This window comes from Tachypleus tridentatus, chromosome 10, assembly GCF_004210375.1.
Source record: "Tachypleus tridentatus isolate NWPU-2018 chromosome 10, ASM421037v1, whole genome shotgun sequence".
NCBI lineage: Eukaryota > Metazoa > Arthropoda > Merostomata > Xiphosura > Limulidae > Tachypleus > Tachypleus tridentatus.
In genome coordinates, this window is record NC_134834.1 from 54898517 (window position 1) to 54916030 (window position 17514).

Genomic DNA, 17514 nt, shown 5'->3' on the forward strand with positions numbered 1-17514 from the left:
TTTATTCTGCCCTTTACGATATTTCACGAATATGTTTAAGGACATTTCAACCACTGTATCGTAAATGTATTTGGCTCAATCTAATGTACTCTAAACTGATTGAAATTTAATATAGCGCTGTTAAAATGGGTGAAAATTAATTATTCAATCAGGATAAGTCAATGATTTTTCAAAATAAATGAAAAAAACGACGTTATATCACGTTCACATCAAATAAATTCGGCGCCACCCAACAAAATTAATACGGTTTAGTGACATTTGACGAAACTACCGAACCACCCTCTAAATGACTTAATTAATAAATTGTGCCAGAAAAATAACTGAAAGAATACAGCGCCGCACCGTGGTGTATCATTGATTGAATAAAATAGTTGAGTTGCGGGGTGTGTGTAGAGTGAAGTGTGTAATTTGTTCGTGTTGTAGAAGAATCGGTAATATATTCTATTTTTAATGTCGTTTAAGTAGTGTGAAGGGGCTATAAGTTTGTAAACAAACAGTTTCTCATTTTAAGCAAAAGAAAGTATTATAAATCGTCAGTGATGCAGTTAAGGTGGATTACAGTAATTCATAGTATATATTTATGTTTTCTTCTTACTCTTACATTTAGTAGCGTAGCAGTGATTGGTAAATCTGGGAAACAGTCCGGAGAAAATCGTGAACTACTTAAAACCATGGAAGAAAATAATATTATTCCCGATGTTATTGATACGACTCCTGTACATGTAATGGAGGTAATAATCAAATACGTCTTCTTAGTTAAATACTATTTAACTTCTAACTAAGAATATTTCTGATATCTTACAATAAGTTGTATTTGTAGTTCAAAGTTCTCGCAATTTTCGACTTTTGAAGTATCTGCTAATAATATTACCGTTACTAGAATTAGTGTAGCGTAGTGTAAAAATCGTATCCTATACCATTGTTTACGTTCTTGATTCGCATCGATCTAAGTTCTAGGTTATCGGGCTGGTACTGTTGTCAGAACTTGGCATTACACGTCGAAACCCGGGCATGTAACTTTTACTGAACCTTCACTATTGTACATTATTGTAATTGAACACTTCATCTTAACTTAAGGCTTATTACTTTTGTTCGACGAATGTTTTAAAAAGCAATTTCTCTTTAAGTCTTGACCAAGTATAGCATTCTAAAGTTTTTAAAACGGAAGGCCTATCTTGCTGTTAATGTAATTTTGAAATAATATCCTGAAATTTTTTTGTTTTATCTTTTTGTAATGTATAAAATTGATGGAAACTAGCTAAATGTATTGAGTTTCTAGGGTGATAAATTACTTTTTATGAAGCTGTGTATTGTGAAGGTATAGTGGGTTAATATTGAAAAATGGAGTATCTAAGGGTTGTCTTATTATTAGGCCCTTTTGTTGTTTTTATTATTGTTAATGATTTGATAATGGAATATCTAAAGAAGGTAAGTATTCTAACTGCTGACAATGCTGTAATTTGGTGGCTTAAACAAACCTGGTGGATGTATGTTACTGCCAAAAGTAAGGTTATCAGTACTGATTATTTTTGTACTTATTTGATTTAAAAGTACAGTAGAGTCTATAATGTTGAAAGATTTTGAGACTGGATGAGCATTTCAGAGTTATGAGATGGTTTAAAAATATTGTTACAAGAATTTAGGCTGTAGAATGAAGTGAGTATAGTTGATGTAGATTGTCAGCTCACAATATGTGTATGGTAAAAGTTTGAACATTTTAAGTGAGTTTGAGGTTTTATGAGTATTTCAACCATTGATGTTGGGAAAGTTCTCAATGCATAGTAATATGTTGGGTTAACTAACTGGTCCCATGTTACTTGGAAGAGAACAAGTTGTTTTACATGACACTGGGAATAAAGAGAAGCATTTTTTTTCTTTGACTTATTACATATTTTTATAATATTGAGATACCTGCATAGTAATTTTTTGCTCAGTGCTGCTGTACATAATTTATATGCTGCATCTAATCCTATATTATACTTTCTTTTTTTTTTTAAAGCACCTTCACAAAGGTTCTATCTTACCCAACATGTTTTGGTGTCTTGTATGAATATTATGTAACATTAAAATGTGAGAGGTCTACACAAATTAAAATACTTTGAACCAACAGTTCCCTGTCCTCCTTCAGAACCTTGCTGAAATTGGATGAATTTTGAGATCACTTGAACTATTATAACAACTTAAGGCATGAGTTGTATATAAAATCATACACTTGTGGTTTTGTATTCAAACATTTTTGGTGTTAAATTTGATTATGTTGGGATTGTTTGGCAGAGATGTATTTGACTGCAAATGTTGGCCTTTTATTGGAGATTGCACCTTCAAGTGCTGATGTTTGTTTTTTGTTTCACACAGGAGGTAAGGTCTGTTCTACATTACAAGATTCATAAATTAATCTTCTTTTAGCACTTTAAAATGAAGTTTATACTTTAACTTAAAGCCAATATTTTCCCTAAATCTGTGGCCCACTTGCAGGGTGGAAGGTGATAAATAGCAAATTATTCTCCAAGCATTGCAAACTAGCATTGGGGATTGCAAGCTAACGTGTAAAGTTACTTGATAGCCAGTTGTTCCTATTAAATAGATCAATTTTATTACTCATTGTTGCTAAAGTAGCAAGAATTGACAAAGCAACAATTTCAAGTTCATTACCCAATAGTTTTAAATGTAGATAATTGCCTTGCATCTAGTTTCATTTTTTTGCTCAATGTTTTCATAAAATGACATTAAACCTTTTGTTTTACAAATAAAATTACTTTACATTGGTAAGTGGTGTTGTCAAAGTGCTTTAAAAATAATTTATATTTGCTACACTAATTCTAGAATTAAATGGAACTTTTATGAATAATTTGAGTAACTGTCACTTTTTTTTTTTTTTTTACTGTAAGGTTTGATATAATGGTCTTTCCTTAATTCATGCAAAGGAGTCTGTTGGTTATCTTGGTGAGTTAAAATTATGCTAGTCTTTAAAACCTTTTACTTTCTCTTACAGCTGTAAAGTAGATTTAAAAATTGGGCTTACTTTGTTTTTAATTCTAACTTGACTCCTTTTCTACAAATTTTAATGTTTTGCAAGTTGTTTGTTACAGATAGCCTAGTTGCTTTACCATAAAATTCTAAACAACCAACCAATCGTGAAAAGAACATAAACAAAAAAAAACACACAAACAAAACTGATTAACTAATCTTTTAGTTTTGGGGAATGTTTAATTATGCATTAAATAACCTGAATTACATTTTATGATATAAAGTACATGGTAAAATACTTTTAGGATTAAATTTCATTTTATTACAAAACTATTATACATGTCTAGTATATTGTCAATAAACTTTGTCCTTCATCTTGAATAGGTGCAATATAATGATGTGGCAGTAATGTTGGGAAATGAACTTACACCAACACAAGTTAAAGATCCACCAACATTTATCAACTATCCCACTGAGGATGATACTTTATACACTCTGTGTATGACAGGTAAGTTTTGAAATATTGCTTAATGAATCATCACCTACCACTTCACAACATTTATCAAAATTGAGTTTTCTTTGCCCTGTAAGTGTATTGCAATTGGGTCTATCAGTTTCCATGTATCTCAAACTAATAAGCTGGTGTACATCTATTCATAAGATGAAGTTAGCATGGGACAGTCCTTCCCAGACTTATCATTTTTGAAAAGATAGGTACATAAGGAATTAAACTAAATTACCTGAATTCTTTTCTGTCATCTCAGTTCTTAAATGTTTTTTCTGCATTAGTAGGATAATCATTTCTCTTCACCAATACATTTTCCAGATGAGTTATTTTCAAATTCAGCTTTTCTGATGTGTAATTAATCTGCTGCAAGTCAGTGTTTTTAATTAATTCATTTGTTGATATGTTGATGACCAGTTCAAGTACAAACTAATGCAAGTTTCCTTTCTAAATACCTTATTAAAAGCATTAACCCCAACCATGATATTGAGAAGAGAACTTTCTTTCTGATGGTTAAATTTTATATTAGCATGTAGTAAACTTGTATGAACTATCCAACCATTTGTCCAAAAACAGCCAGCAAGTGTACTGTTAACATGTTTGACAAAAACAATCTTACAATAACTTCACTCTTTACTTAAATTTCATGTTCATAAATATTAGTGAGAACAGGTGTTGAGTACCTGATGCCACATGAATGGTTATAAAAATTTAACTCATTTTCCTAGTGTAATATCATTTGTTACAAAATCTAACATTACAGGGTCCCCTGAGTCTTATGAAATTTTATGTGACACCTGAAATGGTTAAAGCCAGCCTTTGTCATTTAAATACTTGTCAAACCTTTCCCTAAATGTACTGCATCCATTGTTTCTCAAGGCAATTCCAAAGGTTGGTTTTCATGTTAGTCTTGGCAACACTCCTGCACTGTCAATATATTTGTCCTACCATTCTCATTTAAGTACAAAAAGAGCTTAAATAGTTGTTTCTTAAAATGCCTTGGTCATATCTTTTCTAACTTATTTTTTCCAAGATAAAACAATTTAAAATCTTGTCTCTTTATGACAACCTTTTCATCCCAAGTATCATCTTTAGCCATTTGAAACCTTCCTAACAATTCCTTATCCTTGAGATAAGGAAGGTAACCTTCAGGCAGATAAGTTGCCTGTGTGAAATGGTACACATTTAATATGAAAATGTAATTCTAATTGTATATAGATACAACAGTTTAATGTAAATAATTTATAAATCATGAAAGCTAACTCATTTTATATTATCAGATCCAGATGCACCAAGTAGACAACTTCCTAAGTTCCGTGAATGGCATCACTGGTTGGTTGTCAATATTCCAGGCACAAATGTCAGTGAAGGGGAAGTGTTGTCACAGTATGTTGGTGCAGGACCTCCAAAAGGCACAGGTTAGTAATGAATTTTGAAGAATTAATTCATGTCAGAACAGCAACATAATTTGTTGTATTCATAAATAACAATTGTTTTCAATATTTTGAAAGATTGTACAGAAGTCTGTAAATGGTATCCATATTTCAGTATTATCTGTACATGAAATAGTGTTACTGAATAATGTTCAGTTTTTTTACATTTCTAAGTAGGTGGATATTTAAAGTGTTCTGACAGATAGCACCAGTAAGTTTTTTTTTTTTTTTTTTTCTGACATTTTCAAGATTAATTTTACATTTTGGTTTAGAATGAATTAGTCTGTTAGTCTGTTCCCTGAAATGTTTCTGTTAGAAGAACAGCAAAATATATTGCTAAGTGATATTTTAACCATCTTATTAAATGTTGCTTATGTGAAACTGCAAAAATGGTGCTTTTGAAAATGTTATGGCATGCTTTACACTAAAGCTTTGACAATGTTAGAAAGGTCTATTGCTAACTCTATTCAAACCTCATACTTTAAAAATATTAAGATTATCAATAAAGTTAACATTGTTTTTAAAGCTGTAAATATTTTTCTTGCACCTCTTTTTATGGGTGTTCTTATCAGGGGTGTAAAAAGGCATGTTTGTGAACCTGCATACAAAATGTTGTTCATCTGTTTTTGAATGTATATCAAAAAGTTTGGTATCAAATTGTAATTATAATTCAAATATCAGGCAAGTATTACTCAGTTCTTACTCAAGAGTAAATATTTAGTTTCAAATTTGTTTTATTTGTGCATCACATGGTATATCAAATGCACCTTTCATTCAAGTTATTTTTGTGCTATCTATAGTCTTTAGGCTCTTAGTAATTAGGTTATAATTACTACCATCAATCCAGAAAATACTTTTTCTTTTTCTATTTGCTGATATTGCTACCTATAGTGGGCCCTGCCCTCTTTCTCATAGTGTTTCTCCGAAAATAGGACGGGGCTTATTTTTGGGGATATCTTGTTTTGATATAAAAAAAAAAAAAATGAAGTTACAAAGTAAAACTATTAAACTAACTGATTAATACGTAAACAAACTAACTATTAAACTACTTAATAAATTAATTTTTTTTATTTCTTTCCTCTTCCTGCCACTCTTAACTGTACAAATGACTACAAAAAAGGCAACTTGTTTCCTAATTTATTTTGGTTATGGCTGATTTTAAATTGAACAAATGTTATTTTTGCTGTTGTATTTACAGAATTCTATTAAAAAAGCTTTCTTAATTATCTGGAGGCTACAACAACTCGATAGTGAGCATTTAAAAATTTACTCGTACAAATGGTTACTTAGTAAAATCTGATTGTGTACTAAAGCCTTGTAGAGTTTAGTGATTAATCTGCAAAAGTTTGGATATATATATACACACTGTTTTAAGTTACAGTACAAAAACTAACTACCACAAAATAATACAAGTTCCTAGGATCAAGTCCATGGTAAGTCAAACAAGTTAATTATAACATTGAATTATAAAGGTAATTTCTCTTTCCAATGCTTTGAACATTCCATCTCAAGGTGCTCATCCTACTTCAGGTGAAAAACTAATCTACTGACAGTCCACAAAGATCCAGTGGTATCAATTAATATTGAAATATACAATTAAATATAGCTTGTACATTACTCAATTTAGTTTTTCCAGTTTCAAGCTAGAGATATGAAGATAATATACAATTATCTGTTAAGAAAAGTGATCAGGCTTAAGATATCAATAGTTTATTTCATCATGGAATTAATTAAAACATTAATATGCAGTTTACTTTATAAATCTTGTAAATTGCATAAAAACTGAATTTAGATTTATAACCATTTCTTTTCAAATTGTCATACAAACTTCTTATCCTATTTAAGAACCTGGCCAAAAGAGTACAAACATTGCACAAATGAGTTTCAAAAATTCTTAATTACTAGGAATAAGTGTTTTGTGTTCATACTTCAATAAGTTGCATGTAACTGTTTTAGTTTGTTGCATATTAAAACTAACTTTAACTAATGGATGGAAAGAATAATTCTGTAGGTAGTTAAATACTTACCTAAATACCACTTTACTTCAATAGATATTAGACTATGCCCAACTAAATGTTTTTTAATTATACTAATTATCAACTATATATCCTATTCAACTACTGATCTACTACTTTCAGTAGAAATTCTCATTACCCTTGTGATTGTATTGGCTGGTATTCAGTCTTAGCTTTTTGTTATGGAAAAACTATTGTACTGCCTAATCATATAGGATATCCCAGGTAATTATGGAATACATCCTATTCTTCTTGGAATTTTATTTAGTAATACTACCCAATGTACCCATTAGAGAAACTTACATACATTAGATTATACTCTTGTTTATCTCATTAAATCTATCCTAATTGTATGTTAACTGCATACACTTAAATGACTTAAGTACTTTTAAATTCAAAGCCAAAATTAGAACTTGCCTGGCTTCAATGTTTTTAGTAATCCTTGTTAGGCAAAAATCTGAAAATGGAATACTCTATACATTTGAGTTTCTAATTGCATGCAAAAATATTGCTAAACGAAACAGCTAATTGTGGGTGGTGGATGCTAGCATTTATCCTGTAGATGCACCCATAATATAACATAGGATCAAAGTTTGGGTAACTACAACAATTATATTGGTGGGTATTGTAGTTATATGTAAACTAATGTTGTGCCTACTACTAGCTGCAGGTAATGAATGCAGAATTACTTGGAACATTGTAGGATGTCATACCCCTTTAATTGGTTTCCTCTTGTTTATATACTAGCTATATGGAAAGTTGTACCTCCAGTGCTATTTGTAGAACTGGTATTACAATCACTTATCAAAAATTGTACATGTTGGTTAGTGTAATGACCTATCTTGTATTGTTTAAACACTGCAGAATGCATCTTCAATTACTTTTTCAGGTTTGCATCGTTATGTTTTCTTAGTCTACAAACAGCTGGAACGCTTGAACCCAACTGAGAAACGACTAACAAACACTTCAGGGGAGCACAGAGGGCTCTTCAAAATTAAAGAATTTGCTGCTAAGTACAGTTTGGGTGAACTGTGGGCAGGAAATTTCTTCCAAGCTCAGTGGGATAACTATGTCCCCAAATTGTATGAACAACTTAGCAACTGATCTTTTCTTGAAGTACATTTCCCATTCATACTACAATAATGTTAAATTTAAAACTTTAGATTCTAATAATTAACATGTTTTAAGTTTTTGTGATGCTACAATCTCTCTTGTATATTTTAATTATTTGAACATTTAAACTAACATTTAAACCTATTTTGAAATTGTTAGTATTAATTAGATTTTCTAAACTAATATAAATGTTTAAATTTGTTTGCTTTATATAAAATAAAGTGCTGATTTTTATTGAACTTTTTGGTATAACTGATTTAGCTTGAGCAGTCACTTTAACATCAATTTTATCCAATTGAAGTTAATGAGTGAGCTTTTGGGTAACATAAGTAAAGTTAACTATACTTTTGTCTGTTATATATTAGTGTTATTACAATTTAAGAATAAATTGTGCCATCACTTAGTTTTTTCTTATTTGAAAGGCACAACTTTTTACCAAATAACTATTAAACAAGAAATAATTTAACTATCTTTAAAATTGGCATGGTGGTTTGGGGCCTTCATCCACAATGTTGCATATTCAAATCTTGTCATGGAAGAGGGGGGGGTTCTTTCAGTTTCTCAATCACACTCTTCTTCAGTAAAGTTGGCAGTTTTCAATACCTACCTTCTTAATGTAGTTCATTCCTCAAATTGGAAATTTCTAATTCAAATAGCCTTGTAGTTTTATTAAAATTCAACAAAAACTTAAGTTTCTCTTGTATGGTCATGGAATATTTAAGACAACTTTCCAGATTAAAAAAAAAATCTGTCAAGCTACATCAATAGAATAGTGAAAAAGATTAACTTCAGCTTACCGTACTGAGTTCTGGTCAAATTAACTTTTCATTTTTGCATATGTCTGAACTAAAACACTACTCCTAAACAAGTACCTAATATCTGTTTGTACAAACCTTCAGTGTTTCAAATAACTGTAACCAATGTAGAAAGATCTAATTCACACTAATAATAAATATTCTTGTTACTAAAGGGTACTCTATGTATAAAATAGTTAATGTGAAGTGCCATTTATAAGAATGCTAGTATTTTCTCATTTCTGCCATTATTTTCTTGATGAAAATAACCTGACTTTTTACTGTAGTAATTCTCCTTTCTCAAAATGCACTGATTTGGTGTTGTAACATTCTTTTTTACATTCCTTTTAATAGCATAATTTCCTATACTAATAAATTTTAAAGGGACAAAAGAATGCTACTTAACCCATCAAAAAATGCCCCTTCCAGTTCTCAGCTATATAATCACCACTTCACTACTCATGTATGCTTCAATGTTTTTCTTTAACTTGACTGTCTGTCTCTGCCAGCCTAAAAGGCAGCTCATTCCACAAGCCAGTTACCCTATTTGAAAAGTTTTGTACTGCCTGAACTGCAAGCGACTCTTACACAACCAAAATTTGGATTTATGCCCCTTGTCGTGTCTTCACTGCTAAACATAGTTTGGATCTATACTAATACCCTTAATCTTTCTATTTTCTGCAGGTTTGTTTGTTTGTTTCTTGTATTTCAGCTAAAGCTATTCCAGAGCTATCTGCGCTAGCTATCGCTAATTTGAGCCATGTAAGATTAGAGGAAAGGCAGCTAGTCATCACCACCCACTGCCAACTCTTGGACTACTTTTACCCATGAATAGTGGGATTGACTATCACATTACAATGCCCCAGGGCTGAAAAGACAAGCATGTTTAGTGCGATGGGGATTTTAACTCGCAACCCTCAGATTATTTAAGTTGAATGTCTTAATGCACCTGGCTATGAAAAGTGTCATCTTCTTCAGGAAAATCAAGTTTATTTAAATCTATTTTAGTGGCTCTCTGCAGAACCTTCTCCAACAATCCCCTTCTTGAGGAAGGGGACCCAGAACTGTACATTACTCAAACCTGCAGCATCTTTTGGTACAGTTAACCATCCTAAAAGTTGTAATGGAATCTGAAAATTGTTAGTCATTCCACAAATCAATGCCATTAATATAAACTGTAAATGGCAGAAGATCCAATAGTTGGGAGGCACCACTTAACTGTGATCCAATCAGATTAACTCCATTTATTACTATTTCCTATTCTCCAGCCACATTTTCATCCAATTTAACATTTCTTCCCCTCAGTCTTAATTTTTGTATAGGTTGTGTGAAGCCTATTATGAAATGCTTTCAGAAAATTAAGGTAAACTGAATCCAGTATTTCCTTTAACTCTTACAACATCCTTAAAGAATTTTGGAATATTTGTTAAGCAACACTTTCCCTCAGTAAAACCATGCTAACTCTTAAACACTATTAACCTAATTTAACTGACTTAAGAGTAACACTAACAAAAGATCCTGTATATACAAAATGATTTATACTGAGCTTTTATATAAACAAACATCTGTTCAAAAATAAATAAGCCTATATCTTGTGGTGTTTTCAATGCAAGTCACAATGCTAGCTAAGTTTTTTTTGCTCCATAAGAATTGTAGATGCACTAGTAAACAATTACACTGGGGAACACTTTTTTCAGTAACTGAGTTGCATTGGATATTTTAACTGATTCTGAAGGAGTTTTAGGTGCTTATTTCAAATCTGAAATTAGTTTTTCTCTACAAGCTCTAGTTTGTATGCAATTTGAGGTTAATGAAATTGTACAAATGTGAACTTGCATAAACCATGTATAAGCATTTTCACGTCCATTTTTTGAACAGCCACCTTGATAAGTTCCCTGACAACCTGGGGGCTGTGAGTGATGAACAAGGAGAACGATTCCACCAAGACCTAAAGGTTATGGAAGAACGCTACCAAGGGTGCTGGGACAAAAGTATGATGGCTGACTACTGCTGGAGCATTAAATGAGATTGTCCAGATGAAGTGTACAAATGCAAATTCCTACCTGAATAAAATACACAAACAAATTGATAAGCTATTCCTATAATTTCCTATAATAACAAAATATTAAAAAATAAATAAATGTGAAATTGCATAAAATCTGTAGCTTGCAGACAAAACCGACTTCAGATTTGAAATCAACACACTCAAATTGAGTATAGAAAGGTCTTTTTTTAAATGCAACAAAATGAGTGTTCCCCAGTGTTATTCCCTGTTTTTATGGCATCAAATCTGAAGAGTAATATTTCATAATTTTTGCAACAAAAAAATTTCTGAAACATGTTTCCCTACACCAATTCAGTTAACTATCTGAAGATTACATGATCTTTGAACCATAAAGAGTGTCTTTTGTAACCTTTCAGATTGTTGGTCAAACAGTTAACCTCAAAGAATGCCTCAAGAGCTGAGTATGTAAGTGTTGAAAATACTGCTTTACTTCTAGTACATCCTGGACTGATTGAATGCAATGGGACCTCTTCATTTGGCATCACATTTACAGAACCTGATATTAAAGCTTCTTTCAAGATCAGCATTTCTCATATTCCTAATAGAACTGTTCTACATTGAAGTGATAAATTTGTTGGAGAGTAGCTTTTCATAAAATCTGCAACATTGTAATTATAAAAGTATTTAACTAACTGGAACTGACATACTATTTGATGTGGAATTTTTGTGAGCTGCAGAACATCAACAAAAAATATTGGTTGTAAAGGAGCTTTTTCCATCTTCCAATGGGTAATGTGAACAGAAGCCTAGGTGCTGTGTGATAGCTGCCAAAAGATTGTACTATTCCAAATTTAACACAAGACAGTCTTTGGTATATCATGTAGAATTTTTAAGAGAAAGGCTCACTTGGTTCAGTTTTTCTTTATCTAAAACATGAACCTGAAACTGTGTAAGACCAGAGGACATATTGGTGTGACTGGGTCCAAAGAGGTGTAAAAGTGCAGTGAGGGAGGCAAGCTCCATAAAAAAAAAAACTCACTTTTTGAATGTTTGATACAGGCTTATCAGTTCAAGTGATGATAATACAGTTTCCAATATTAGAGGTATTAAAGTAGAATTATATACAAGTCAAAAATGTATCTAATTCCTGATTTAGTGATTAAGTAACTGTTAGATGCAGCTCCACTTGTTTAGACTCTAGAGAGCAGAAAGAAATCTTGATCAAATATGCTAAGTTTTTATTAATGTAATCACTGATTTATTACACTAAGACAGTGCAACAGTAAAGCACCTTTGCAGACAAACATCAATGAATTAAGACTTTTTTTAAACTATAAATGTAACTTAATGTTACATAGGGGAATACTTTAATCTTTCTCTGTGAGAAAGGATTGTATACTCTTCTGAATAAAAACTAAAACACACACAAAATTTGGTTATTTTTAGGATACCAAATGCATGAACTTCATACTAGTTTATATAAAAAAAAAAAACAGTTCAGTTGTTTTACCCCACAAACAATTTAGTTTGAGTATGAGCTGAATATTTCCACTACAATGTTAGGAAAAATTAGTTATGGTTCATATAATTTGTTTTACAACTACATACATTATTTTAAGTGTCTTTTTTTTTTACCTAGGTAAAATTGCTATGTACTTGCTGTGTTGTGGTTTACTAATACTGGCCCTTTGATAATAACTGGTTATACTATTTTAAAATTTTGTTTTTAAAAAAATTTTCATAGGAAAAGTATTCAGTTACATAAAACTTAATTCACAACCAAACAATGCAACCCTCTTCTACAATACTTGGTGTTTTAGGTTGTATTATACATAGATGATGCTGCTTGTACAGGCCCACAGTATTGTTGCTGGGTGGTACAATTACTAAAATGACTTCCTAACGCATGATATGTTAATTGGGTGAAGCCTATCTTTCGTAACTGTAAATGCTCTCCATTATATACAGACGAACGTACTGGGTAAGAAGTCATGTAAGCATTAGAGTATTTGGCTGTTTGTTTAGAAATGGAATCTTTCTGAGTGGCATAATTCCAAGGTAGTTTACTTCTTTCGTTATTAGAATAATGAGAAGTAACAACGACCTGGTTCATATTTTCTACTACGTCAGAATAATTTGATCTTAAAGATGTTGAAGCTTGGTTAGTGATATGTGATTTAGCTTTCTGAAATAGATCATACGGTGTGAGAGGGTACAACAGCAAAGGTGCTTTTCTCTTTTGCTGGGGCTGACTGGTGGATGAATAAGAATGGTATACATTCTGATCTAATTGGAGTTTGTCATAATCATGAATCTTTCTTGAAAATGTCTCCTCTTGACTGACCACAGGTTGATTTTTATTGAACAAGATATCCCTTTCTGATGGACAGGTCTCTTCAAGCTGAAAAAAAAAAAAGTTATATTACAAGTTATTATTTAGTAGCATAAAATTATACCAAACATGGACATTAGGACATATGTTAGCTGTAAACTTGTATACATACATACTTGTATGCAACAATTCTCATTAAATTATAGATTGTTTAATAACCTGGTGAAAGGTTGCTTGAAACAATTGGCTTTCAATTCTCATACAAAAGCTTCATATATAAATCTGTAGTTCAAAAATAAAATGAGACCATTGAACTTGTTTTAATAACAAAGCTTTCATGTATTGCACTTATTAAATATCACAGTTTAACCTTATGGCAGTATAATGATAGGTAAGAAAATATACCTGCTGATCAAACTAATTCTCAACTTACTTGACTGATCACTTTATCTTCAGTAGGAGCCTGATCAGAACTGGCCATAATTTCCATCTCAGAATTGTTCAATGCAGAACTAGACCTGTGGGAGAGAAAAGGGTAGTGTATGGAGCAAAGCAACAGGGCTATCTGCACCAAACAACCAGTAAAAATACATAACATTACAAGTATTATAGTTGAAAGGGAAATTTAGTCAAAGCAAAAACAGTGGCTCCATAGCAGTTAAAAACATTAACACAATAGATTGTAAAAATTCACCTATTATAATTACATTGAGCTATAAATATATACACACACATTACACATTCATTCTAACAAACAAAAACAAGCCCACAAAAATCAAAGCAAAGATCCTGCACAAATCAAAATGTTCCCTGGGGTACAGGCTGTAATGTGGGATATAAAATGTATCCAAATTTTGGAGGTGGCTGCACAGTCTGATCCACATTGTGGTGAGGATACACTGTCTATCCTTCTTAACCAGTTTATCACTGTCCAACATCAGAAGTAAACCCATGGTAAAAACATGTCTAATATGGTGCCTTCACTCATGGTCATAAGGACAGCACAACAGTAAAATGTGGGCAATTGTGACTTGAGATAAAAGAAAACAATGATCAATGTGTAGCCTTGTTAGGGCCACTTCCTCTTTATGTAAGCAAGATGGCCAATGTCCATTAGAAGGTTTTACCTGGAAAAGCATGTTCTTTCTCAAGCCCAGTGCCAATTTGCATGGAGTCAAGCCTTGATTGAATACAGGACTGTAGTCCATACATGAAACAAGCACAGCAGTGATAGGTCCATAACAGACAGACCAAGCTGCAGGGTCAGCAAGCTTGTTCTTGCAAATTCCAATGTGGCCTAGTATCCAGAAAAACAGAATAGAAATAGATGACAAAGATAAATGGGCCAGTTGGTTTTGAATATCAACAAGAACAGGGTGAAAACTAACATGAAGCAATTCCAGGACCAGTAAAGAGCTAATCGAATCTGTATAAATAGTACAGTTCATGTATTGCATAGCTTCTGTGTGATTCAGGGCAAGAGAAATGACGTAAAATTCAGCAATTAATACAAAAAGTAGAGGGGAACTTGTGTGCAACCAGCAAAACACAACAAACCATAGCAGAGCCTACAGCGTCATATGATTTCAAATCATCTGTATAAACGGCAATGGAAGGATGGTTTGAAACATGTTTAGTACTTCTAATTGGGAATATCTGTTTTCTTCAGATGACTAATAGTTATGTCGCACTTGGGGATAGTAATAAGCCACGACCGGATGGACTGACCTGAGGAGGCACCAACGTCATCCAAGGACAAACCCAATTCAGCCAGCTGCACCTGGATATGAAGGCCAAAAGTTACAAAGTCAAGTAATCTATTCTGATAAAGCATGACCTGTTAAGGAAGGAAAACAACACAAGGTGAGATGCTGTGTAAAGGATAGAAGTTTTGAAGCATACAATAAGACAGTTGTAAAGAGCATAGGTGTAGAGGAGGTGTATACGACTCAGTGTACAAACTCTGGACTGGAGAAGTGCAGAAAGCCCCCATGCAAAGTCAAAATCCCAGATGGTAAATGAGGTCCAACATCTACAGGGCCAAGGTTCTGGCAGAGCCATAGACCAGAGACTCATAGTCCAGCTTTATCAAATGATGGTACAAAAGATCTTTAGTACAGAATGTCGATCCACTCCCCAAGAGGTGGAAGAGAGGACACAAAAGATGTTCAATGCCCTTGTGCACGTGACACATATCTCTTTGATGTGTGGAATAAAAGTCAGCTTATGGTCAAATATAAGTAAGCCACAAGAGCTTTACCTCGGAAAACACAGGAAGCACATCTTCACCAAGATGAAGCTTGGGATTGAGAGTAAATACCCCATTAGTGGAAAAATGCATGCAAACGATTTTAGAGAAAGAAAAAATAAAGCCATGTTCTCTGGTTGATTTCAGTAAATGATTGAGGACAATCTGTTGATGCTACTTGATAAATCTCATGCTCTACGACTGACCAAGATGTGGAAATCACCAACATAGACTCATTTGCAACTGTAAGGAGAGTTGATCAGTAATTACATTAATATTTATAATGAAAAATGTGACACTCAAAATAAATCCCTGAAAGACTCCCAGTTCCTGTGGGAAAGAACAGGAAAGTGTCAAGCCCACACAAAGTTGGAACTGCTAGTCCATTAAAAAGTATTGATAAAAATTGGCAAACAGACACACAACCGATAGGAGTAGAGGTCTCACAAAAATTCACACCTCCACATAGTATCAAACTTTCTCAAGGCAAAAAACAACAGAAACAAAATAATGTCACTTGAGAAAAGGCTTTCCTGATTGACGTTAAGTCGAATCAAGTGGTCCACGATCGAGTGCTCTCACTGAAACCCACATTGGGTGGGCAAGAGGATGTTTGATTTGAAGAACCAAACAAGACAAGCATTAGATATCCTCTCTAAGATCTAACAGAGACAACTCGTCAAAGCAAGTGTATGGTAGTTTGAAGGAATCTTGGGATCCTTCCCAGGCCATCAGAGAGCAAGATCGAAAGGGGGATAGAAGTATACTACCCACTGACCTTCTGAATATTGTGCCAAATGACTTTGGAACTGGTGGTAGAAATGCTATCTGTGTACTTAATCCAAGATTCCTTCTGGCTTTGACCTCTTGCCTGTCAACCATGTGCATGTGCCCACTGAAAAGCGATGTAGCATAAAAGTGTGGGATACCTGTGAAAGGTATCCCAAGCCTGTTTTTGAGCCTTCCATGCTATATGGTAGGCAGGATTCCACCACAGACGAGGATACCATGGAAAACGTGTCGAGGTTTTAGGAAAAACTGTGCAATTGCTTGGACAATACAGTCAGTCACAGCTGCCACACAGTTGTCTATCGATGGCAGGATCAAATTCTGAGAGAACAGTGAAATAGGGCCAGTTGGCCTGGTCTAGCTTTCATTGAGACATGCAGGCCAGGTTGCATCAACCATGGCCAGTCACTCTGAAAATGATAGGAAAATTATCACTGCCCCAGGGGTCACTGCCAACCCTCCAAGAAGAGTAAGAGAAAAGTCAAGGAGAGCAGAATGAGATCAATAGCTGTAAAATTCTGGCTAGATGCATGAAAATAAGTATAAGAACCAGTACTGAAGAGAGAAAGGTTGTAATCCAAGAGCATATGCTCTATGGAACAATTCCTCCTGTCAATATCAGCACCACCCGAGGGAATTACTCCTTTAATATCCCCTAGAAGTGAAAAGGGAGATAGTAACTGTTCAATAAGGGCACCAAGGTCTGATTGATCATAGGTTTCTCCAGAAAATAAGTAGAAAAAACAAATAGTGGTGGTACGACCCAAGGAGACACAAATGTCTATGGCCTCCAAGGGTGTATCAGGTAACACAGAGCAGGCACGTACTGATCGACCAACAATGCTTCCCCTCTACGCATTTGTCCATCACATAACCTGACATTTCTGTACAAAAGAAAACTGCCTAAATGTGACTTCATTGACAGGCCTCTGTATGTGGATGAAGATTCCAGTGACTAAGGGCGTGAATAAACAAGTTTTGGATCTCGTGGCCAGAGAATAAAATGGACCCGAGGAAACTCCCAAAACCAGACCCAAAGGAAGTGGACCCAGGGTGGAAGAATTGGCAGGGGACAAAGATAGGGGTAAACATAGATTCGTCAACTCTTTTAACCATGGAGGGCAAAGACTTCAGATGCTTTGCAAATGACTCTGTTGCAGGCATGGAAATATTTGTCTGTACTCTTACTGTAGTAGCAGACTAGAGTGCATCAGTATATATCCAAGATGAAAGGGGAGACAACTTCTAAGCCTCGTAGATATTGTTCACAGTCTTAAAACGTTGCACCTCTTTCTCCTTCACCCACTTAGGGC

General features: G+C 33.5%; 2 protein-coding genes across 6 annotated transcripts in view; one reads left to right on the plus strand and one right to left on the minus strand.

Annotated features, from left to right (window-relative positions):
* Nucleotides 1-283: 283 nt before the first annotated feature.
* Nucleotides 284-8272, plus strand: LOC143229309 (protein D3-like). Of its 3 annotated transcripts, none has more exons than XM_076461451.1 (5): nt 284-431; nt 608-731; nt 3352-3475; nt 4753-4890; nt 7810-8272. In XM_076461451.1, the coding sequence occupies exons 2-5, from the start codon at nt 672-674 to the stop codon at nt 8022-8024; spliced, it is 537 nt and encodes a 178-aa protein (XP_076317566.1). In that variant the 5' UTR covers nt 284-431; nt 608-671; the 3' UTR covers nt 8025-8272. The 3 variants fall into 3 exon arrangements, with proteins under 3 accessions (XP_076317566.1, XP_076317567.1, XP_076317565.1); XM_076461452.1 differs by having other exon boundaries at nt 328-431; nt 611-731; XM_076461450.1 differs by lacking the exon at nt 284-431 and having other exon boundaries at nt 438-731.
* Nucleotides 8273-12007: 3735 nt separating this feature from the next.
* The window catches only part of LOC143229308 (PC-esterase domain-containing protein 1A-like), a 35731-nt gene continuing 30224 nt past the window's right edge, over nt 12008-17514 (minus strand). For 2 of the 3 annotated variants that reach the window (XM_076461448.1, XM_076461447.1), the window contains exons 7-8: nt 13598-13682; nt 12009-13233 (exon numbers count right to left, since the gene is read on the minus strand). In XM_076461448.1, coding sequence (XP_076317563.1) covers nt 12649-13233; nt 13598-13682 — 670 coding nt within the window. In that variant the 3' untranslated portion in view covers nt 12009-12648. Of the gene's footprint in view, nt 13234-13597; nt 13683-17514 lie in introns of all 3 variants that reach the window. The other variant, XM_076461449.1, reaches the window with a different exon arrangement.

Excerpts from the sequence above, each read along its gene's own strand:
- LOC143229309 (XM_076461450.1), top strand. The coding sequence starts at position 540 with ATGCAGTTAAGGTGGATTACAGTAATTCATAGTATATATTTATGTTTT. Across the intron at positions 732-3,351 it reads CTCCTGTACATGTAATGGAG|GTGCAATATAATGATGTGGC; the intron begins GTAATAATCAAA and ends CATCTTGAATAG. Across the intron at positions 4,891-7,809 it reads AGGACCTCCAAAAGGCACAG|GTTTGCATCGTTATGTTTTC; the intron begins GTTAGTAATGAA and ends TTACTTTTTCAG.